The sequence below is a fragment of the Branchiostoma floridae genome, chromosome 7, assembly GCF_000003815.2.
Source record: "Branchiostoma floridae strain S238N-H82 chromosome 7, Bfl_VNyyK, whole genome shotgun sequence".
Classification (NCBI taxonomy): domain Eukaryota; kingdom Metazoa; phylum Chordata; class Leptocardii; order Amphioxiformes; family Branchiostomatidae; genus Branchiostoma; species Branchiostoma floridae.
This window is the reverse complement of record NC_049985.1, coordinates 64,374-88,642: the sequence shown is the minus strand read 5'-3', so window position 1 is coordinate 88,642 and position 24,269 is coordinate 64,374. Positions and strand designations below refer to the sequence as shown.

The 24,269-nt window shown below is 42.5% G+C and overlaps 1 protein-coding gene across 1 annotated transcript; it reads left to right on the top strand.

Annotated features, from left to right (window-relative positions):
- Positions 1-681: 681 nt before the first annotated feature.
- LOC118419206 (kelch-like protein 8) lies at positions 682-19,584 on the top strand. Its single transcript, XM_035825551.1, has 18 exons — positions 682-1,179; positions 1,547-1,653; positions 2,011-2,111; positions 2,981-3,070; positions 3,656-3,839; positions 4,146-4,371; positions 8,814-8,999; positions 9,408-9,512; positions 10,001-10,162; positions 10,688-10,825; positions 11,376-11,515; positions 12,115-12,302; positions 13,298-13,441; positions 13,994-14,105; positions 14,861-15,029; positions 15,587-15,746; positions 16,544-16,745; positions 17,554-19,584. Exons 1-18 carry the CDS (start codon positions 682-684, stop codon positions 17,669-17,671), a joined length of 3,030 nt encoding a protein of 1,009 aa, XP_035681444.1. The 3' UTR covers positions 17,672-19,584.
- Positions 19,585-24,269: the final 4,685 nt, after the last annotated feature.

Genomic DNA, 24,269 nt, shown 5'->3' with positions numbered 1-24,269 from the left:
ACATGAGATGATGGCGACTCCAGGCAGGCTGATAGGCCGCTAACTGTACTCGTCGGCCAGTTATTTCCTATGGCGTCGGTGATATCTGTCTATTTGGCCAATTTCAGCTACTATTTTCCAGCGACCTGCGGATCCTGTAAGAGGCTCGCATTTGGCTACTTTCGCAACATACGTTTCAGAATTTGAGGTTGATTGAAACAGCTACTACGTAGGAGACTACTATCTTAACATCAGTATCTTAAAATCACTAGGATTGCTTCAAAAAATTGATAGCATAAATATTTACTAGTATTAGGGAAGCCTTAGTGGGGGTGATGAACTTTGCTATCGGCTGACGAATGATGTAATGTTGACGCCTGTAGTGGCCATGGAATGTTTGCCCAGACCATGTGTTTGTTCAAGTCACGCGCATAAAGCTGACACGGAGGCCCGTAAAGATTAGCAGTTTTACAGACGTTCTCTCAGCAGAAGTTCGCCATGTTGAGGGTCTGTGAGAAACTCTATGAGGTGGACGCGAAGGGCAGGAGGTACGGACTAGCCCGTGCGGAGACAGGCTACCTCCGTGCCATGGTGGACGCCATGGCTGACATGGACAGGCTGGCGGAAGTGGAGGTGCTCAAAAGTCTGGGCGACGTGAACTTGGAGAAAGGAAGACTCGGGAAGGACGTAGGGAAGTTCAACATGGCCTTGGCGCTTTACGTTGCTGCTGTAGTTCGGTGTGACAATCAGGATCAAGGAGAAGGTATAGAGCACCGATACGAATACACGGAGAGGCTTTTACAAGGGGTATCGTCAAAGGGGCCTCAGGGTAAGGAACAGTCAACTGAAGACAACGAAAAGACTACACCTGCAAAGTTGGCAGAAAAGTTTCAAGTCTTAGATGAGGAATGGGCTGCCGATGGCAACACAGACTCTGGGCTTGTTGGATACGCACAGTTGATGGTAGAGGGAATAGTAGACGACAACAGCATGTTTGAAACAGAAGCGATGAAAAGTATCGGTGACGTGTACCTGAAAAGAGGAACAGAGACTCTTAACACTAGAGACTTGACTAGAGCTACTGCTCTGTACAACAAGGCACTGGCGCGGTGTCACAACGTACAGGGAACAGTTGCCATTGTCCACCGCTTGCTGCACACCGCAAAAATCAGGCAAGAAATCAACACAATTAAAACCAAGGTGAGCAAAGACGTTTTCTCCTCGAATGATGGCAACTTCTTACATAGATTTATTCTATGGACCTCATCGTTCTCGATTTTGACATTCGAACATTTACTTGTTCTCGTATCTGTCAGGGCAAAGTCGGTGGACAAAAGCTGTGAATAGTCATGTGTTTTATCGTCTGTGTGTTGGTAACAAAATGTGCCTTTACGTCTAAGAAGTAAATTCTCCCCAAATCAACATCCAGTTATGTCATAACATTTAGCATATACTTTAAACTGGCCTTTCAAGGTCCTTCACATTTGACCTCAAGTCAAAGTTCTTCTGCTTAGTAAATGACACGATTGCCCTGTTAATAATTCATGGTTTGTTATCGTTCATGCAGAGGTCAGCACGCATGCAACGACAACAAGACATGAGAGGACGGAAGGACCACTTCTCTCCCTTCTCAGCTGCGCCCTCTAGCGACGTCATCGGTGATGGAATGCGCTTGTAAGTACGAGAAAGGTTGGTTCTTTTTAATCGTTTTCACCAGTGCCTGCATTTATTGCAACAGAATGTAAGAAACATCTACCGTAGAGCCATTTTCGTGCCATGTAAACACAGAAAGCTGAAAATGGCAAACGATAGATGCCATAGATCTACCACAATATACGGGAATATATAATGTAATGTCTTTTGTCACTCAAATGAATTAAACTTTTTTTATGTGGGGACAATTAACCTGGAATTCGGAATGAGGGTGGAGTGGGAAAATACCCTCAGGCGTTTTATCATATTTTTTTGGTTGCAAATTGGCTTTTGGAATCATTGTAATATTTATTCAGCTTGTTTGTCCGCATTTTATAGCTCCTACCACAGCTACATCCAGACGGCAGATCGTGACTTGGGAAATGGAGACCTGGACGCAGCAGAGCAGAACATAGCAGCCGCCCTGAAGCTGGTCCACGGTTTGTCATGCATTGTCCATGCACAGACTATCTGACTTAGCCTCTACCAGGCTTCGTGGATCGGTGGTCTAATTGTAGAAATCGGACAAATAAATTCTATAGTACGCTAGGGGAGTTAGCCGGCCAGAAGAGTACGTTTCCTCACCACGAAGACTGTGCGGGGTCGCTATGTTCTTTGAAGTCCGCTAATCGCTATCTAATAGGTGCGAAGTGGTTTATCGCTTTCCGACTCGCCCGTGACGGGTCATGACAGCAGCAGCCGGGACTTTTCACGGGGACCGGCAAAACATTTTGTTTTCAAGCCATCCCGTCCTGCATCAAACGTTTGTTATCGTCATAAGCCCTCGAGTCGGCCATTGCATCCCAAAATGAGTCCTTTTTGCCTCCAAACTTCACCAAAAAGGTACAGCTTGGCCACACTCAACAGGGCCGGACACAGCAAAAAAATGACAAAATAGAAAGCCCGATAAAAACGACTAAAAATAACGTTAAAAACAGCCGGAGCCTAACCTCTGCTTGGAGAGTAGGGGGGATTAATTTTATGTCGTTTGTTCATAGCGACTCCGCACAGGCTTCCGTGGTGAGGATAATGATTTTACCGATCCACGAAGCCTGGTAGAGGCTATATCTGACATCCATCCAAGTCTAAAAGATTGCAATTGCAGCTTAATTCAGATACATAAAGAGTAAATGGCCTATCTTATCTTGGAAATTCAGTTTTATCATAACTTCGATTATTATCGTTTGACTTTATGGCAATTATGAATATTTTCAAGGTCCTAATTGAAACATCATACTTACAAACTTACCCATGTGATATATCCGTTGACGTTTACCCAATCTGATTCGTATCTGATTCCGTACTACAGATCCAAGTAAACCCTACAATGCTAGAGAAGCTGACTGTCTGTGCAGGATGGGTGACGTCTATGTCGAGCGAGGCAAGCGGACAGGAGAAGGTAGGACATTCACACAGGCAGCAGCTCTGTATAACGCCTCCATGGCACGGACAGATGGAGTCAAACAAAACATGGTAGTAACAAGACTGCAAGAAACAGAACGGCAGTTTCTTAGGAACACCTGTAACCTAGACTGTGAACCGTGTCCGTACAGCAGCGCGTTAGATCACATAAAGGAACTGGACAACATGCGCGCCCGTGTAAAATCTCAGCTAGACACAATTCATCAGGAACACAACCCTTATCATTATGATATGTTTGAAGATGACCTTCTTCTGCGAGAGGTAGAGTTCAAACGAGCTGAAGCAATCAAAAACCTGTTCAAAAGTATCACAGTTGAAAGACAAGAGTTTATTCATTTGCTGACTCTTGAGTGTATTGCCAAACTTGGACCTCCTCCGTGTAAGTACGCTTTCATCGGGTTAGGCTCACAGGCCACAGAACTGGTCACGCCGTACTCCGACCTGGAGTTCGCCATTCTGATTGAGGAAGGGAAGGATGATGATGATACACGGAGGTACTTCCTAAACCTCACACACTACTTACATCTAAAAGTCATCAACCTTGGGGAAACCATCCTCCCAGCCATGGCCATCCCGTCACTCAACGACTTCCTCTCGGAAGACCCAGAGAAAGATTGGTTCTTCGACTCCGTCACACCTCGCGGCTTCGCCTTCGACGGCTTCATGCCATGGGCTTCTAAGACTCCTATTGGACGAGACGAGACCAGAACCAAACCTTCCATTAGTCTCATCCAGACTCCTGAAAAGTTAGAGGCATATCAACATCTGCACATTGCCGTTGCGGAAGGCTATCACCTGTCAGACATCCTGAGGCGGGTGGCACACTTAACAGGAGACGTGTCCTTGGTGGATGAGTATATGAACAGACTCTACAGAAGCGTAGATAGTTCGCCTGGTGTTTCATTGCTGACAACCCTGGGGGAGGAGGATAACATTCATCAAACAAAAGATGTTGAGCCATCTGAGTATCTGGATGTTAAGAAACAAATATACCGGTGTTCAAGCATAGCCGTTAATACTTTGGGTATTGGCTGTGGTATCACGACCCCCAGTGTATGGAAAATAATAGACGAGTTACGCAAGGCACAGCGGATCAATGCCGAAGAAGCCCGCAACTTGACTGTACTGATCAGCATCTCAGCGGAGCTGCGGTTAAGATCGTACATCTCCAACGGAGGACAGAAGGACAAAGTGTCTCCCCTCACTGATGTAGAAACCCAACTGGATAAACTAGAGGATGAAATCCTACTGTACAAAGATGACGTATTCGACGGGATGGTCGAGTCGGCCGAATTATTTATCTGCATGTACTTTAGATCCGTTGACGTCGCCATGCCAACCATGCAGTGCGTAGTGAACACAGTTATGAAAACAAGTCCAACGACTTTACTTCGAGTTTCAAAAGCCATCGAAGATACTTTATGTTTAAGACTGAAGCGACAAATGTTCCATTTTGAAGCGTCCGTAAGTCATGTGCTAGCATCACTGACAGAGCTCAAGGCGGGCAGTTACGTGGACCCTAAGAAATGGTTAGCAGATCTTTTTGGGATGTCTCGTATCTTGCAACACTTCCAGACATTACTCCCTTACTTACCATGTGCAACACAGTGTTTGGAAGTGTTGAAATGACTTTGGCGACCAAAGAAAATACATTAGGTTTTACGAAAGGTCATTAAAGATGATGAAAGCACATCATGACATTGGATTATGTTGGAATACATTCGGTGGTCAATGAAAACTATATTAGATATCAGTAAAAGAAAACTATCAGTTATCAGACGAGTGCAAATGAGTGCAAACTCTATCTCCGGTTAAACAACCACATATCCAGATGAAGCCATCAAGTAATTTGGAGAGTCACTGAAGTATGCCGGAGCGCCCTTTGCCCTCAGAGTAAAGGCGTTATTTTTCGCACCACGACAGTCAACGTTATTCTTATTATAAAATCTTACTGCAAGTCAACAACATATGAGCAACGATAAGTCTACTATAATGCTAGAAGTTATGCTTTTACAGGCTCGTCGAGTTTAAAACATGTTGGCAGTCTCTAATGAACTAGCTTATATTTTTGCATAAGTCCAAATCAATATTTGTTATGAACCGCTGCTGCTATAAATTCAAACTGGGCTCGTCATGTAGGCAGTGTCACTCAAGAAAGAAGAGCTACCTCAATCACAGGTGTGCGTGTGTACTGTACATTAAGAGGTGCTACCTCAGAAACTCAGAAACGTGTATGTCTATGTGTTACAAGCCTAATATAAATGTACAGAAAGTGCAACATGTCTATTGTCCTTTCTGTGCTTACTTATTACAAGAGTTTGCCGAACGGTCGAAACTTTACCTGCAGGTAAAGAGTGAGGCCGAACTGAGGACGAAGCATGACGAGGGAAATGTTTATGTTTGCTCACAAATGTTATGTGTCTTATTGGTTAATAACTTGCGAACGTACGGGCACACAACATATGATTATAAATGCCAGCAGTGCGTGTGCCACTACACCCATGGGAAACTGTCTGATTACGTTTATTGCGACCTGAATCCTGTTGTAAGACGAGTATTTGAGGGTCTCACGTGTAAATATTAAAGACATATCTTTATTACCATCATTATTGTAGGAGTGGGCTAACTACACTCTATTGGCAACCAGGGGCTGAATTGCGACGAGCTAAATTACAAGGGTTTTGGATCGACTGGAATTCGGCGCTATTAAACCTGGATGACCCCAATACGACAGTAATTGTCACAGGTGCGGCCACAGGACTGTAAGTTTTGAACCATTATACCGGAAAAGCCCCTTTCACATTCCGGTGATAAGTCTGGTGGGCTGTTTTTAGTGCTCGAGTTGTGTCCCCTTTAAAACACGGAACCTCTTTTTAACCCCCTTTTAACCCAATGCCTTCTGACTCCGCCCGTTAATAATAGATATCGATCCTTCTAAGCATAGGCATTTTGTTCATAATGACAGCGCATCTTTCTAACCAGTTTCTGATTAATTAAAGCCAAAACCCATCATTGCTATACCCATCCATCACAACGACAATCACCGTCTCCATAGCAGAAAAACAGAACACAATCAAAACTTGTAAGTAAGGGTTGATGTATTCCTAACATTCACAATAAAACAATATTATTGATACACCGTAACAACAATGTGTTGCAGGTCTTTTATAAAACACCGTTACATGCTCTAATTATTTGAGCCACCTATAAAACTATAAAAATCCCCGGCGTGTTGTTACATTAATGTGGTGGTCACACTTGCGATCAAGCCCTGATCTTCAGCCGTGTAATTGAATTGTAGGGAGGGAGGCTAGGCATGAAGTAGATCCCCGCAGTGACTGCGTATTCTGCCATTCAGGTATTATTTTCTTTTTCTAACGTTACGTATAAGAAGGTGTTATTGACACTTATGAATATGAAGACGGAGAAACCGTCTTTGTTCTTTTAGACCCCAGTACTCGGTTCCGGTTTGGCAATTCGTTGATAGCTTGCATGCCTGAACCACATAGGCCTATAAAGTCAGGTGGGAGGGGGGCTGGACGTTGGCGACCTGGATAGACATGATGTTATCATTAAAGATAGATTAAGTCTGTGACAATGATATGAACTTATACACATACCCTTTGCGAGCTCGCCGGAGTGAGTGAGTGTGTGCCCCAATCATTCTAGTTTTCTTTGCTGAACATGACTGGTTCCGGTTGTCGGGTCCATGAACTATATATGATTTCGCGCCAAAGGGTGACCTTTGTCCTCAGATAGCAAATATGCCTCGTCTCGTCCTGATCTTAGACGAAGATATTGCTATGCATCTTGTGTGCATCTTTGAGTTTAAACTACATTGTAAGTGAGGTTTAAGTCAATGTTTGTGTTACAAAATCCCCTAGTAACACTTCAATCATTCACGTTTTCCCGCCAGAATATGACCTCTGCCCCGAAAGTTTTTCATTTCGTCAGCAGTTTAGACACAGAACTTTGTTAACATTCTCTGAAAAACAAATTAGCTTACATTAAGAGTAAATATTTATAATACAAGATTTGGAGGAAAGCCAAGTCAGAGGAAAGCCAAGTCACATTCAAATTTCCCGCCGGAACCTGACCTCTGCCCCGGAAGTGGTTCGTCACGTCTCCTGTAAGTGGATCACAACAGTCTGCAGTCAGAGGCGACAAGTCAGGATCGATTCTGGTTTTCACGCTATAAAACGTAAGTAAAGAGCTTCTCTCTTATCGCTAAATCGGCTTCTAACGCCGTCTGCTTGGCCTGGGACATATAGTGGAGCTGACAGCGTTGGTGGGGGCGAGTTAGAAGCGGCGTAGCAGAGAGAGCTACTAGTAGTGTGTGTGGGTGACGCTTCGCTTGCCAGATAAAATGTTGTCGTACAAGCTGGATGTTGTTTTGGTCAACATAATGCTGTTTTTTCTGACATCTTTGACAAATTGTGCACCATGGCGGCAGGGAAAATACTCAAGAAGTTTGAAAACGTTTAAATGCAAACGTATGATTACAAAGTATGTAAGTTAAATTATACTGGCATCCTGCCTAAAATTATTTTGTCGTTTCGACCCTCCCCCTAGCAACTGAGCACCACAGCTTAGAATCAGAATGACAATTAGTTTTATGGTAAATTCTAAGTACCGTAAAGAAAAAAAAGGTGCTTACTCTGAATGTACATTGTCCCCTGAAAAATTATCATTGACAACATCAACCATTGCCTATTTGTGGCATGTCACCCACTTTGTATTATAAGGGACTACAAGTAAATGGTCTGCTCCAATCCATTTGCTAATCCATAATTTAGTGTAACAGGGCTCTCGTGTCATTAGTACTGTTAGAACTGGTTCATTTACATAAGGCATGTGTAAACAGAAAAAAAATTGAAAGTCACCTTACAAAATTGTATGCAAAACTAACTGCATTTTGTACATGCAAGTTAAAGTTTGGTGTATCTTACATGGTAACATTACCCTTGGAATAAATTCACAGTGGTCAGTTTGGCAATACTGTAAATTTTAAAATATTTGTTGTGTCATCAATTTGGTGTTTTTTGGAACTCGTCACACATACTCATAGTGTTGCTTCCCATAGTTTTTACTGCGACCTAAAACAGCTTCAGCAAACAAAGAGATTTTCTGTTTCACTGCGCTGCAAATTTGTAGTGCAATGACCCGATATACGGTATCATGACCCACAGGATGATATCAGCTGTCCGGCCTGATTTCCGGGACAGGAAGTCAGATATTTTTACAACTGTCATAATATAAACATATTTTACTTCTGACTCTGAGTTCGATCGGGGGCTAGAGTGTCATGGCCATACTACAGATATGGGAAGGGTTTTTTTAGGCTATGTGACATGGAAATAGGAATCTAAATCTTACATGGATGGCATGGAGAATAAAAATGCCTTCAATTCCGTCGAACATTGTATATGTGTAAATGAATCGTTTGCCAACTGTTTGTTTCTGTATAGACAGTCAGATTTAGAGGAGTAGGCAATAGGAGAGTGAGATATTGTTTGTGTTGTGACAGTGTCTGTGTGTCCCATCAGTGTGGTGTTTTTTTTTGTTTTATTGCAATAAGTGTAAAAAGGGTTACTGTAAGACTGCCATCTCTGATGACCTTGTTATACATGTATTTTTAGTGTAAAATGGGAGATGTTTGAATCTTTACTGAGTCTTCAATCATTTTGAATCAATGATTTCATTAATTTTCCCCCAACTAGGAGGAGAGGATTTTCTCAGGGATAAGGAAAAAAAAGCAAACCAGGTCAAGGGTCAGAGGTCAACAGATGTCCAAGATGGTGGAGGTGGAGACGTCGACCTTCGAGGCGCGGAGCCTCTTCAAGGACTCCTTTAAGATCCTACGACAGCTGTACGAAGAGGAGGAGTTGTGTGACACAATGCTGAAGGTCGGGACGTGTTTTATTGTTTTTATTAAATTTTGTTTTATTGAAAACTCCATTTCTGGTAGTGATACATGAATTTAGCACTATTCTTCCTGGAGCCTGCTTAAATACAATTCAATAGAATGTAAGAACAAAACTCATATAATATTCGGTAGACAGAAAATTAAAAATGCTGAGTTATATGGTTTCCGAAATATTAATTGCAACGATTATACCGATCCTGGAGAATGTAAGGCTAATTTTCACACCTTTCAAAGGCAATTACTCACTAACGTTAACAATTTGTCCGATTTAGTTAAAATAAAAACCATTTAGTTTCTGTCATTAGGACCGATTCAGTGACACCAACATTGACAAGTGTGAAAACATATGAAGAGTTTTTGAATTTCTTGTGTTCCACCCCTCCTGCAGGTTGGAGAGAAAGCCATCCACTGCCACAGAGTCGTCCTGGCTGCCTGCTCGCCATACTTCTTCTCCATGTTCACATCAGGGATGGGAGAGTGCTACCAGGATACGGTTTGTTTGTTTGTTTATTTAGAATCTTCATTTCTGTACTTCTTCTAAGGCCACAGATCTGAATATTGGTGGAAACCATACCATTTGTTTGTAGAACTTTTACAAATGGTATGACCTGCTAATATGAGTCTTAGGTATATTAGGTTTTTACATGTAGTTATAAAGGCTTATAATGATATTATTAAGTACGTTTAGCATTAAGAAAAGGGATGACAACATATAGCACTTGAAAGTTCGGAAATCTTGTGTATACTCGTAACTTTTTTGGAGATTAAATAATAAAATTCTGATACAAAGGTGACAAATTACTTCAGATAAAGAACAACAGCTGGCTACATGAGTAAGTTGTAACTTGTGAAGGAATAATCAAACCTCTGCAAGACCTGATGGAAAAGTTGATAAACTGCAATTTCCAACACGAAAATTGGACTTACCCAGATTTTTAAGAACTGTAACTAAATCCCTTTTCTGTATGTGAAAATCTGTAGGTGACCATCAAGGACATTGACAGCTACGCCCTGGAGCAGATTGTACGGTTTGCGTACACGTCGAAGGTTGTCATGACGACAGAAAACGTGCAGTCGCTGCTTTACGCGGCCTGCCTGCTGCAGGTGGAAGTTCTGGCGAAGGCTTGCTGTGACTTTATGAAGGTAGGATATTTCTGTTTCTTCAAGAAACAGAAATTGATGATACAGTAGAAGCCGTTTAACTGCACACCCCATTTGCCAGCGCATTTGCCCCCTCATCTACGTGCAAGCACGTCTTACCCCCAAGGGATGGGGAACAACAGACGTTAAACCGGATAGTGAGTGTGTGTGAGTGATTTTGTGCAATTATCCGGATGGTGCAACAAAGTGAAGTCATCCAGCTGGACCGCATCACTATGGGACTTTGGGATTCCGTGCAATTAACAGAAGTGTGCAATTATCCGTTGTGCAATTAACTGGCTTCTGCTGTACTGTAATTAGTGAAGTTGACTCAACTTGTAATAAGGCGAAAGCTATCAAGATTAGAAGTGAATGTTTATCTGATTAGAGTTCATATCTGCATATTTTATATGTTTTCATGTGTTTGTTGTCAGCTTCACTGTTGCACTACCATGTCCACTCAAATAGTAGCATACCACTAAGTTAAAAGTAGATGCAGAGACATTTCACACCTATTTTCCTCCTTAGGCTCACCTCCACCCCGCCAACTGCCTGGGGATCCGCATGTTTGCTGAGCAGCACAACCGCATGGAGCTGATGAAGTGTGCCGACAAGCACTCCTGCGATAACTTCTTAGACGTCATACAGCATGACGAGTTCTTACAGGTGAGTCCTAGATGTCTTCGGTAAGATTAAGACATGTGACAGTCTTTAGTATTCATTTGTGTGCATCTGTGTGTCTGTGTGTGTGTGTTTGTTTGCCTGTGTGTGTTTCTGCTATTACCATGTCTAATTGCCTCATTCTTGTGTTAATTCGCAGGTCAATGAAGGGCACCTGACGGCTATGACTGTCTTGTTATCATGTTACTCCCGCAGGTAGAGGGAAAGGTGATACAACTTTCCCCACTCCACCCATGTGTGATAATAGGTACCTGATGTCGGTTGGAGAGGTAAAAGGAGGGGTTTGGGCTCCGCCTTACAATACTGTGCCCTAGACACAGTGGATACCAACCTCGTGCCCTTACGGCCTTTAAAAAGGCTATGAAACTACCTTTATCTTTATTTTTATCTACCTTTCTTTACCCTCAGGTAAGTGTCGGCCACCTGACAGCAATGATATGCTCCTCGGACCTGAACATTGATGCTGAAGAGCAGGTGTACGATGGGTAAGGGGGCGAAGTCTGCCGTCTCTGACTGCCTTGTTATTGTGTTACAGGTCACTGCCGGCCACCTAACAGCGATGATCTGCTCCTCGGACCTGAACATAGATTCAGAAGAACAGGTATACGAGGCCGTGATGAAGTGGGTGAAACATGACATGGCCACCAGGAAACAGCACGTCTCAGACATCTTCAGGTACGGTGAAAAGGAAAGTGGTCTTATTCCATCTGGACATCTTTAGGTACATTAAGAATCTTGACCCAGTTTTGCTTATTAATGACCTACTAACTCTTGTACTGATTGTGACCGAGAGGACAGAATGTATGTCCAGCTTCATTGGATACAGTCAAACCTCTTTTGATGGTATTTTTCACATTGACACAAGCAATAAGAACCCTGTCTACAGTGACCACCTGTCCACATAGACCAGATTTTATCTGTCCCCTGAGTGGCATTCTTAGGCAGTTTTGACTGTCAATGCACTTAATTACCCAGTTATAAACACCTTTTCTTGGTTGAATCAAACTTAAGATAACTCCTACTTCTTAAAGCAATACTTATATCTTAAAAACATTAAGGTACATGTTTCTACTGAGCAACAAGGACAGATGGATTTATGGCAGTTTTGACATAATTGTTATTTTGTTTATTTCCCAGACACGTGCGTTTCCCGATGCTGCAGCCCTCGTACCTGATGAGTGCTGTAGAGAGAAAGGAGATGTCTTCTCTGTTTCTGTACTACAGTTTCTGTATGTATCACTAGATAATCTCTAATTGTGTAAATTTATTCCCAGACACGTGCGTTTCCCGATGCTGCAGCCCTCGTACCTGATGAGTGCTGTAGAGAGAGAGGAGATGCTGAGGCAGGACCACTCCTGTAGAGACTTGATCGACGAGGCTAAAAACTATCATCTATCCAAGGCCAGCAAGGTTCCTGGGCTCAAGTACTCCATACGCACTCAGCCAAGGAAGAGCTGTGCAGGTGGGTTAGAGTAATTAAAGGCTAATTAGTAAAGTTAACGAGGATGAAAACTACCACCTGTCCCAGGCCAGCAAGGTGCCAGGGCCCAAGTACTCCATACGCACTCAGCCCAGGAAGAGCTGTGCAGGTGAGTTTGGATAATTAGAGGCTAATTAAAAAGTAAAGTTCAGTAATTAGTGGCTAATTAAGAAGTAAAGGTGACGAGGCTAAGAATTATCATCTATCCAAGGCCAGCAAGGTTCCGGGACTCAAGTACTCCATACGCACTCAGCCCAGGAAGAGCTGTGCAGGTGGGTTAGGGTAATTAGTGGCTAATTAAACAGTAAAGTTAACGAGGCTAAGAACTACCACCTGTCCCAAGCCAGCAAGGTTCCAGGACTCAAGTACTCCATACGCACACAGCCCAGGAAGAGTTGTGCAGGTGAGTCAGATTAATTTAAAGCTAATTAAACAGTTAAGTTCACTAATTAGTGGTTAATTAAAACGTAAACCTAACGAGGCTAAGAACTACCACCTGTCTCAGGCCAGCAAGGTTCCTGGACTCAAGTACTCCATACGCACACAGCCCAGGAAGAGCTGTGCAGGTGAGTTGAATACCTTTATGAATATTTCTTTACATCATGAATATTAATCTCTCTTTACGCAAAGTAAGATCTTTCTTAAGTTGAAGGGGGCTTATATCATTTGTCATACCTCTTTCACCTTAACCACATTTTTTATGTTTGAAGTAAACTTTACTGCAACAGTTTTTATTCTAGACTCTTGCTGTAGTATTGTCTGTGCTTGAACAACTTTGGCCAATAACAGAAAGGAAGGAAAACAGAGTAGGATGCTAATAATGATAAAAATGACCTTAATAGCTAAAGGTCACTACTTGATAGGCAATTAGTTCTACAAACTGGTAGAGGGGAAAAATGAGAACTGTTGTATACTCCATCTCCATGTCAGTTTCAAGAGACTTGATTGCTTCACACAGCCTCTTTTTCCTCCCTAAGGTGTTCTGTTCAGTGTAGGGGGGAGGGGGGCGTCCGGCGACCCCTTCAAGAGCATCGAGGCGTACGACCTTCGTAACGACCGGTGGTTCCAGATTCCAGAGATGAGCACAAGAAGAAGACACGTTGGGGTCACGTCTACCCTGAGTGAGTTTGGCATAAGAGTAATTAAAACCACTGTGACATTGGGAAAATAGACTTCTTTCATCTCATTGCCTATAATATATTTATCTTCCTGATGTTTTGGTAACTCACTAAGTACAAGGAAGTGGCAAGTAGTTGTTCATCATTGTCTGAGGGAGGTAACAATAGTAAATAAGTGAGGAAAAATACTTCATCCTTTGTAAGGAAAGTGCTCTATTTTACAACACTGATCTACCAACCAGATGAAACTATTCACATGTGTTGTGTAGCACTTTTTTTTCTCTGTCATCAGAAGCAAAAAGAAAAGGATATTGGAGTTTTCTTTCACACAACCAGTACAATAGGAAAACTCCAAAAATAATATCCTATGTTCTACCAACCTTATGAAATCATTTTTGGAAAACAAGAAAAGAAGCAAATATTCAACCTGTTTCAATTGCTGCAGTCAACATGGAACTTTGCCCCGATAGCACCTACAGTAAATGTAATTAGTCAAGTGACAACAGAATTGTGTTATTCTTCTAGTTTACTAAGCTTGATTCCTGTCCACTGTAGGTAAGCTGTATGCCATGGGCGGCCATGATGGAAGCGACCACCTCAACACTGTGGAGATGTATGACCCCCACATCAACAAGTGGACTATTCTGTCACCCATGGCAACCAAAAGGTACACAACCACCAACAGTAAAAAAATTACAGCCTATTTCAATGTCCACACTGGAGTATTGTTAACCTTTTGATTTTGTTCATGTCACCAACATTCAGTTAGGAGTAGTAGTAGTATCCAGTGTTTGATTATAAAAATGTGTAGGTGCCTGACACAGGTGGGCAGCAGTCGGCTAGTCTTCACACCACGCTTCCATGTAGCTCTATCCAGTGGGTTCACGCTGTCAAGGCCACACACCTTGTTAGCAGGGTTAAACAAGTCCACTAGCCCTATTGTCCCGGGCAAGTGAAAATGCTGTTCGGGCAAGTGAATGACCTACACCACTTGCCTGATCGGCCAAGTACGATTTTTCCATGGGTCACAATGGGTGTGATTTTGATACACTGTAACTTTTCACAGTCATGGTGTCAAGCATTGGTAAACACAGAAAAATAGAGTCAATGATAAAAGAATTCTATTGTTTGAAGTCAAAATACACAGAAAAAATGTCATTTGAATTCCAGGCAAGTGAAAAGTTGGTTCGGGCAAGTGGATTGTTTGTGTACTTGCCCGATAGGACAAGTGAAATTTTGAAAACTTGTCCGACCCTGGTTAGTGTATTCATTTACAAGATTTCCTTTGTTGGACTTGTACAGAACAGAGAATGCCCCACAAGATCTCTCAAGCACACTGTTTTTGAAGTTAAGATATTTCTAACAAAAGCAGATACTTGGAGGTTACATGTTTGACAGCCATTGGGGAAATTTCTGTTGCAGGAGAGGCATAGCGGTGGCCAGCCTGGGGGGTCCGATCTACGCGGTGGGGGGTCTGGACGACAGCGCCTGTTTCCACACGGTCGAGCGGTATGACATCGAGTCCGACACGTGGAACTTTGTCGCACCGATGAACACTCCCCGCGGTGGAGTGGGGGTGGCACCACTTCAGGTTAGTGAGACTGAGTTTGCTTATTTGATTAACTTATCAACTTGTCATTCAACTGTTAAACAATAAATGAAAGCAGGCCATGAATTAAATGCATTGTCTTTTAAGTTTGAGAAGCATGCTCCTGTTTCCTGAAAATAAGTGCTTTACAGTGTGACTTCATGGTTATGCCCTGATGGCCAGGATTTTGGTAATGTCAACAGTTGAGTTATAGTTAGAGCTATAGCGCTAGACTTAAAAAAGTTGTATTACGAAGAGGGTTAGTGTAGGGATTGAATTTTGCGGTGCTTCTTAGAAAAAAAAATTTCTGCAGGCATACTTGTAAGTTGCAGACAGGGATACTTGTATGCAGTAGGCTCTGTGTTCTCATCCACTTATGGAGGAATGGACAGGCTTTGTGTTAGACTTATAAGATAGTTTGGGATAAGTGTTAGGATTAGAGTTGGAGCTAGAGCAATTTTACCTGCATTGTCTTTCATATGCACATGGTATCTGACTCCAAGGAGATTATATAACCTCCTTGCTGACTCTTGTAGTATTTTCTGTCCTTCCTTCTGCAGGGATACCTGTATGCAATAGGGGGTAATGACGGAGTTGCATCACTAAACAGCTGTGAGCGGTACGATCCCCACCTGAACAAGTGGGTGGAGATCTGCTCCATGATCAAACGGCGGGCGGGCGCTGGTCTGGCCGTGCTAAACGGGTTTCTGTACGCTGTCGGTAAGGAGTTGTATTGACATTTTTTAGGGAGAAGTTATGCATGAAGAATTACATGTAATCCCTAATATACATTTTTGTATGAATTTTCAATGTTCGACAGTTACATAATCTACATATACCAAAACATAATTAGGTGTCTTGGACTGTATTGTTGTATCTGCTCTATATCCATGAAGTGTTTAAAAAATTTGGAACAATGTTGGATATCTGTAACTGATGTCCATGATTGTGCACAAATAGCCCTACAATCATGTAATCTAGTTCAACTGCATGGATATAGTGCAGTATAAAACTTATAAATTGGGCGGTGGAGAACACTGTGCTGACTTTGGATTGGATGGAAAAGAGAGGTAAAAACAGTCTTTATTATATTTCAACTTGAATGTGAAAAGTGGGTTCTACCAAAAGATACCATCATGATATCTTTCTTCACTTTTCCAGGTGGTTTTGATGACAACGCCCCTCTGGACTCAGTCGAGAGGTTCGACCCCACGAAGAACGAGTGGGAGATGGTGGGCAGCATGTCATGCTGCCGGGGCGGGGTGGGGGTCTCTGAGTCAAGACAAGAGTCTCTCTCTAGTAGATACTTTTAGGCATCTCTCCCACTGTCGTGTAAAGTTCCTTTCCCAAGGGTACAACATCGGAGGCATGACAAGGATCGGACACAGAATATTTTGGTTTTCAGCCCAATGCTCTACCCACAACAGTGCCTACACGTCTTGGACAGCCAAATTGGAAAGTGACAAATGTGTGTACAGAATGCCATGTCTTGATTTCCTTTCCCTGCTTGTTCACAGGTGGTTTTGATGACAACGCCCCGCTGGACTCCGTGGAGAGATTCGACCCCACGAAGAATGAGTGGGAGATGGTGGGCAGCATGTCGTGTTGCCGGGGCGGGGTGGGCGTCTCCGCGCTCGGAGGGAAAGTGTACGCGGTGGGCGGCCATGACGGGGGGTCGTACCTGAACTCCGTGGAAGCCTACGATCCGATCCTGGACAAGTGAGTCAATAAGTTCTTGTTTGACCGATGAGTGTGTGGCTGCATCTCCATCAAATATTTGCTTTTTATATTTTTGATTACATAATAGTATTTCTACGATTTGACGGTTGGACTTCTTTCTTCTGCAAATCATTGTCACCAAAAACTGGCTGTCGTACCTTCCTTCTACATGTATTTCCTGAAGATGTGAGAATGATCCATTTAAGGCTCTTTCTATTTCGGTGTAATAAATGTAATGGACTCACCAAGGCAGTTGTTTTTTAATGCCACCCTTGTATAATCATAATCGCCAAGCAGATCCTACAGTAGCATAAGATAGTATCCAAAGCTGGCAAAGGAGTGTAGTCAGCCTAGAAGTCTGTCTGTTATCAATAATACACACTCCTGGGCCAGCTACACTCCTTTGCCAGCTTTTGATATCTATATAGCCGGTATAACCGCCCTTCGGCGTAACACACCAGCTTCTGTATCTGTATCTATATAGCCGGTATACCCGCCCTTCGGCTTAACACACCAGCTTCTGTATCTGTGTCTATATGGCCGGTATAACCGCCCTTTGGCTTAACACACCAGCTTCTGTATCTGTATCTATATAGCCGGTATAACCGCCCTTTGGCGTAACACACCAGCCTCTGTATCTATATAGCCGGTATAACCGCCCTTCGGCGTAACACACCAGCTTCTGTATCTGTATCTATATGGCCGGTATAACCTTCCTTTAGCGTAACACATCAGCTTGATACTATATTATGCTACCGTAGGATCTGCTTGAAGATTACTAAAAGCATGCCTTTCCGTTTTGTGGTAGATGGGCGGAGGTGAGCAGTATTGGGATCTGCAGGGCCGGCGCGGGCGTGGCCACGTGTGACTGCACCGTGACTCGGCTCAAGGACATCGGGCAGATCAGTGTGGTCAGCTGCGTATAGCTTACTGTTGGTTCGTTGGTTTGTCTGTTGGTTCATTGGTTGGTCTGTACAACTGTCTAACTACCAAACAGTTTTGTACGTTAAGTACAAGTTGAGTAAGACCAAGTCGATGGGTAGGGTTGGGGTTTGCATTCCTCAATCTAATTGTCTTCAATGGAAAATACTGTCAATATTTTTTTTTGTATTTTCCAGTATTGCAGTATTTTGCAGTCACATTGCAGCAACAGTTGCAAACAGGCACTTGCATTCTCGCCATTTTAGTAATTTTGGTTCAACCGCGAACTTGTGATTTTCACCGCACTACACAGTTTTTGTGCCGCGTACTTGAATGAATTTACATTTGATATAGCAGAAATCGGATAGAGAGGAACATTACATTAGACCTAACATTAATCATAGTCTTGTTTATAGTTACATTATAGAGGTAGGAGAAACCTCAGTATAAAATTTGCATAGTCTTAGTGAAAGCCGTGGTACATTATTTGGGCTTTGTCTCATAGCTCACTAAAACGTAGCCTCATAAAAGTATGCAGAGTAGCATATACGTAATGATGTTTATATTTGCAACAGTGTTTCTCTGAAATCATGGTAGACAGTGTGAGGATGCTGTCCAGATTACCATAGTTTGCATGTAAATGTCTAGATTATCACATAGGCAGAATAGTAAGGTATATGAGTACATTTATCGATATGATAACACTTAGATTAATAGCAAATTTATTGTATTTCCCCTTCCTTGAGTAACAAAATTGATATCATTAGATTTGAAAAAGTAGAGAGTCTGACTAAGTAATGTAAAGGTTGTTGAAGAAAGATGTAAGAAAGAAATTTAATCTATATATTAAGTTTTTGTATGTATTTATGTGCCATGTAACAAAAATTTTGTATATGGGATTTGGTGTAATAACTCTGTTTTGCGACAGGGGAATTATGATTTTGTATGTTTGCAAAGAAAAATCACTCAGATGAAATTTGATTTATGTTGTCAGGTTATAGGCATTTTCTTCTCAAGAGAATTTTTAAGAATCTTTATTTGCCAGCAAATTGTGTATTTACTAAACAGGATTTAAAACCTCACAGATTTGTATTGTTTAGATGCTATAAATTGAATGTGAGTGTGGCCCTGGAAGAAAAAGGCAGAACAGGAAGAAAAGCATAAAAAAAGTATTTTCAAGACTCTTGCCACTAAATTGTTGTCTTTAAGTCATGTATGGTTTGGTACAATATGTCATACTATTGCCACAGAATTTTCACATACTAGTAGTTATGTATATATTAAGCTCTGCAAATTGTTGTAGCAGGTCTAAACTTTGCTGCTGTATTGTATCAGTGTTAAAGATATACTGTGAAGAGTTGATATACTTGGGAAAGTAAGTTGAATGTCACAAATTGTTGTTTGTAAGGTCACATGATGCAGTTGTTTGGTAACTTGTATACTTAGGAAGACTGCAGTAGACAGTCCAAAATTTGTTGTGCAAAATGTTTGTGTTAGAACTTAGCTATAGGGAGCTGTAACACTTCTCTGTGTATATATATCAAGTCGTAACGACATTGTTTTTTTGTCCCAGGTAAAATTTGTGGGGCAGAACTTGTTTTTGTTTCACCCACCATTGTGCAGCCGAAAAACGACTTTGGCCGCAAAATTACCAATACATAACTCATACGGAGTTGATGTGCGCACAAATGTGGCAGCCCTTTAGCTGATAACTATACCAATACAGATGGTCTTTCATGCTCACATTTCCTGTTGGTTGTAGCCCAGAATTTCCCATTGAAAATAATCAGTATTAATATACTAACGAAACCTAGACAACTGAACATTGTGTTCATCATTAAAAACATATCTGCATATGTTCTGCACTATTCCACTTGATAGCAAGTGCCATGGCATTAAAAAAAATTATTGACAATTATTTATTTTTTTTCCTTTTTTCTGTGTTGTAATTTATATCTTTATTAGTTCATAATTTGTCCCAGGGTAAGGCCAAAGAAAAAAAATAATGTACTGGCTTGAAGTATTGCTTTGTTAAAATAGTAAATGTCTACATTAGCAACAAGCTACGTGACAAGTTTTTATGATTGCGAAACCTGTATTCAAATCTTGAACTTTGAACTGACAGATGACGTAATGCTGACGCGTACATTCACCGAAACCGGAACTTGTTCAAGCAAGGGGCATAAGGCATAACGCCAACGTGGAGACCAGTACCCGTTGAAAAGCGTTTTAAAAGAGACATTCTCTTAATCGTTCGCCATGTTGCGGGTCTGTGAGAAACTCTGTGAGGCGGACGCGAAGGGCAGGAGGTACGGACTAGCCCGTGCGGAGACAGGCTACCTCCGTGCCCTGGTGGACGCCATGGCTGACATGGACAGGCTGGCGGAAGTGGAGCTGCTCAAAAGTCTGGGCGACGTGAACTTGGAGAAGGGAAGACTTTGGAAGGACGCAGGGAAGTTCAGCATGGCCTTGGCGCTTTACGTGGCTGCTGTGGTCCGGTGTGACCATCGAGATCAGGGAGAAGGTATAGAACACCGATACGAATACACGGAGAGGCTTTTACAAGGGGTGTCGTCAAAGAGGTCACAAGGTAAGGAACAGCCAACCGAAGACAAGGAAACGACTACACCTGCACAAGTGGCAGGGAAGTTTCAAGACATGGACAAGAAATGGGCTGCCGGTGGTAACACAGACTCTGTGCTGGTTGGATACGCACAGTTGTTGGTAGAAGGTATAGTAAACGACAACAGCATGTTAGAAACAGAAGCTATGAAAAGCTTAGGTGACGTGTACCTGAAAAGAGGAACAGAAACTCTTGACACTAGAGACTTGACCAGAGCTTCCGCTCTGTACAACAAGGCACTGGCGTGGTGTCACAACGTTCAGGGAGCAGTTGTCATTGTTCACCGCTTACTGCACACCGCAAAAGTCAGGCAGGAAATGATCACAATTAAAAACAAGGTGAGTGACCTAAGCAGTAATCTGATTTATGATAGGATAGGAGAATCACAGGAGTAGAGTTAAGGCCAACGATGAGTAGGTTGACGGATACACATCGTTCTTTACTGCTGCAAAATGACTCGAGTTATTTGTGTATTTTGAGGACAGAATAGCCCAAGGGTTGTCTACATAGTTCAGGTCTGTGGGTGGAAGATGGTGTCGAATAATATGCCCTGTTACGTCAATGTAATAAATAATGCTCAAATCTACAAACCAGCTACAAATTGACGTTAGTCATTGGAACATGTACTTTAAGTAAACATTCCATGGATCATGCACGGCCCTTTACCTTGGAACATTCTTTAATGGTATGTTAAATATTGTGATAGCTCACCTGACAATCATTCATGACCTCTTGTAGAGGTCAGCACGTACGCAGCGACAGCAAGACGCGCCTTCAAGCGACATCATCGATGATGGCATGCGCCATCTGCACAGGTAAGTATCGCTAGGACTGGTCCTTTTTTTTTTGGTCTTATCTTAGCCCTTTTTTGTATTTCTGAAATAATGTAATGGGCGCCGGTGTTCTCTTCTTCCTCTTCAGTGCCACGGAACTGCAAGATGCTAAAACGGCCAGCGGAGTTAGTGTCAATTGTTGCTTTAAACCGTGTTACGGCGTGTATTTTGAATGACAGTGTATTATATATAGTGTATTTCATTTTGTTGCCATCTTTAAACAATGGGAAAATAGTTATTTTGTTGCCATCGTTAAACAATGGGAAAATGGTCTGCTTTGTCGCTTTCAGATCCTACCAAAGATACATCCAGACGTCAGACCGTGACTTGGGAAATGGAGACCTGGACGCAGCAGAGCAGAACCTGGCAGCCGCCCTGAAGCTTGTTCATGGTCTGTCATGCTTATCTAGCCTGATTATATTTTACACCACATGACGTTTCTTTTTTCTCTCCTGGTAAAAGTCCTGTCAAAAGATTGAAAGTCCAATTTCAGCTGAAGTTTTACCGTGAAGATTTTAAAGATTCAATTCTAATGGCCTGTCATCACCACCAGTATAAAGATATTTGCCTTTATACATTGAATATCAAAACCAGTTTCTTGTTATACTAAAACAAAACTATGATACAAAGTCTACATGCTAATATTCATCTTTTTTTCGTTGAAGAGATTCATTAGTCACGTATGTTCATAGTTAATAGAATTTTTCATCAATCAGTGACTTATCGTTCTGCTAATTTCGAATTCTTACCTACAGATCGCTATAAACCCGACAAGCCGAGAGAAGCCGACTGTCTGTGCAGGTTGGGTGACGTCTACGTCGAGCGAGGCAAGCGGACAGGAGAAGGTAGGACATTCACACAGGCAGCAGCTCTGTATAACGCCTCCATGGCACGGACAGATGGAGACAAACAAAACATGGTAACAAGGCTGCAAGAAACAGAAAGGCAGTTTCTTAGGAACACCTGTAACCTAGACTGTGAACCGTGTCCGTATAGCAGCGCGTTAAAGCACATAAAGGAACTGGCCAACGTGCGTACCCGTGTAAAATCTCAGCTAGACACAATTCATCAGGAACACAACCCTTATCAGTATGATGAAGATGATCCCGTCGTGAGAGAAGTAGAGATCAAACGAGCTGAAGCAATCAAGAACTTGTTCAAGAGGATCACAGCTGACAGACAAGATTTCATCCAAGTACTGACAGAAGAATGCATTGCCAAACTCGGTCCTCCTCCGTGTATGTACGCTTTCATCGGGTTGGGCTCACAGGCCACAGAACTGGTCACGCCGTACTCCGACCTGGAGTTCGCCATTCTGATTGAGGAAGGGAAGGATGATGATGATACACGGAGGTACTTCCTAAACCTCACACACTACTTACATCTAAAAGTCATCAACCTTGGTGAAACCATCCTCCCAGCCATGGCCATCCCGTCACTCAACGACTTCCTCTCAGAAGACCCAGAGAAAGATTGGTTCTTTGACTCCGTCACACCTCGCGGCTTCGCCTTCGACGGCTTCATGCCATGGGCTTCTAAGACTCCTTTTGGAAGAGAGAAAACCAAAAGCAAGGGTCCTGTAAGTCTCGTCCAGACTCCTACCAAGTTAGCCGAGTATCAGCATCGGCACATCGCCCTGGCGGAAGGCTATCACCTGTCAGACATCCTCAGACGGGTGACCTACTTAACAGGAGATGAGTCGTTAGTGGACGAGTATACGGAAGGAATTAAGAGTGTCGATCGTTCACAAGCAATGTCAGAGTTTTCCGCTGTGCTAACGTGGAAGGATATTCAGCAAATAGAAAATGTTGAGCCATCTGGCCATGGGAAAATTTTGGATGTGAAGAAAGACATTTATCGTTTTCCAAGCGTAGCCGTTGAAGTTTTGGGTATCTCCTGTGGTATTACAGTCCCAAGTGTGTGGAGAATGGTAGAAGAATTTCACAAGAAACAACGGATCAGTCAGGAAGATGCTCACCACCTGACTGTACTGATCAGCATCTCGGCGGAGCTGCGGTTAAGAGCGTACATCGCCAATGGAGGACAAAAGGACAGAATGTCTCCTCTCACTGAGATGGAAGTTAAACTGGATAAACTGGATGGCGTAGATGAGACTTTCGTTCAGTCCACGTTCTACATACCAGACTCAAAAATGCTTTTTAGGTACTACTATACTGCGATTCCATTACGAATGTGGATCATGCAGGGCATGCAGCCTGCAGTAGTAAAGGAAAATCAAACGTCATCGATATTTCCAACACCCATCTTTGACACCTCATCTCTTGCAAGGGGCCGAATTACACAACAGCTTTTGCATTTTGATGCCTCCATACATTACCTGGAATCAGCACTGGAAGAGGTGGACAGTGATGCGAAAAACATGTTTGCGAAACTTTTTCAACTTGGAACTGTCTTGCAAAAGCGTGGTGATTATGAGAAAGCCATGAGCTACTACGAACAGGCACTTAGAGTTAGAAATACTATACAAGAAGACAGCGAAGTACTTCAAAACGTTGCCTCATTACATGAAAACATTGGATCATGTTGGAGTGGCCTTGGCGATCACAGAAAAGCTATTACGTATCATGAACAGTCAATTAAGATAAGCAAATCTATCCATGGGGAAACAACAGCACATCCCTACATTGCTTTATCTTTAAACAACATTGGGACATGCTGTCAAAAACTTGGCGATCAGAAAAAAGCTATTAGTTATCATGAACAGTCCTTGGAGATGATGAAAGCTATCTGTGGGGAAACAACAGCACATCCCCACATTGCTTCATCCTTAAACAGCATTGGAAGCTGTTGGAATAAACTTGGTGATCAGAGAAAAGCTATAAGGTTTCACGAACAGTCACTGAAGATGAAGAAAGCTATCTATGGGGCCAGGACAGCACATCCTGACCTTGCTTCATCTTTAAATAATATCGGAAAATGCTTTGGTGACCTTGGTGATACAAGGAAAGCTCTCAGGTGTATGGAACTGTCTCTGAAGATGAAGAAATCTTTCTATGGGGAACACAAAGCGCATCCCAATATTGCTTTATCACTTAACAACATTGGAAACTGTTGGCATGACCTTGGTGATCGGCGGAAAGCTGTTAGTTATCACGAAGAGGCATTGAAGATGTTCAAAGCTATTTA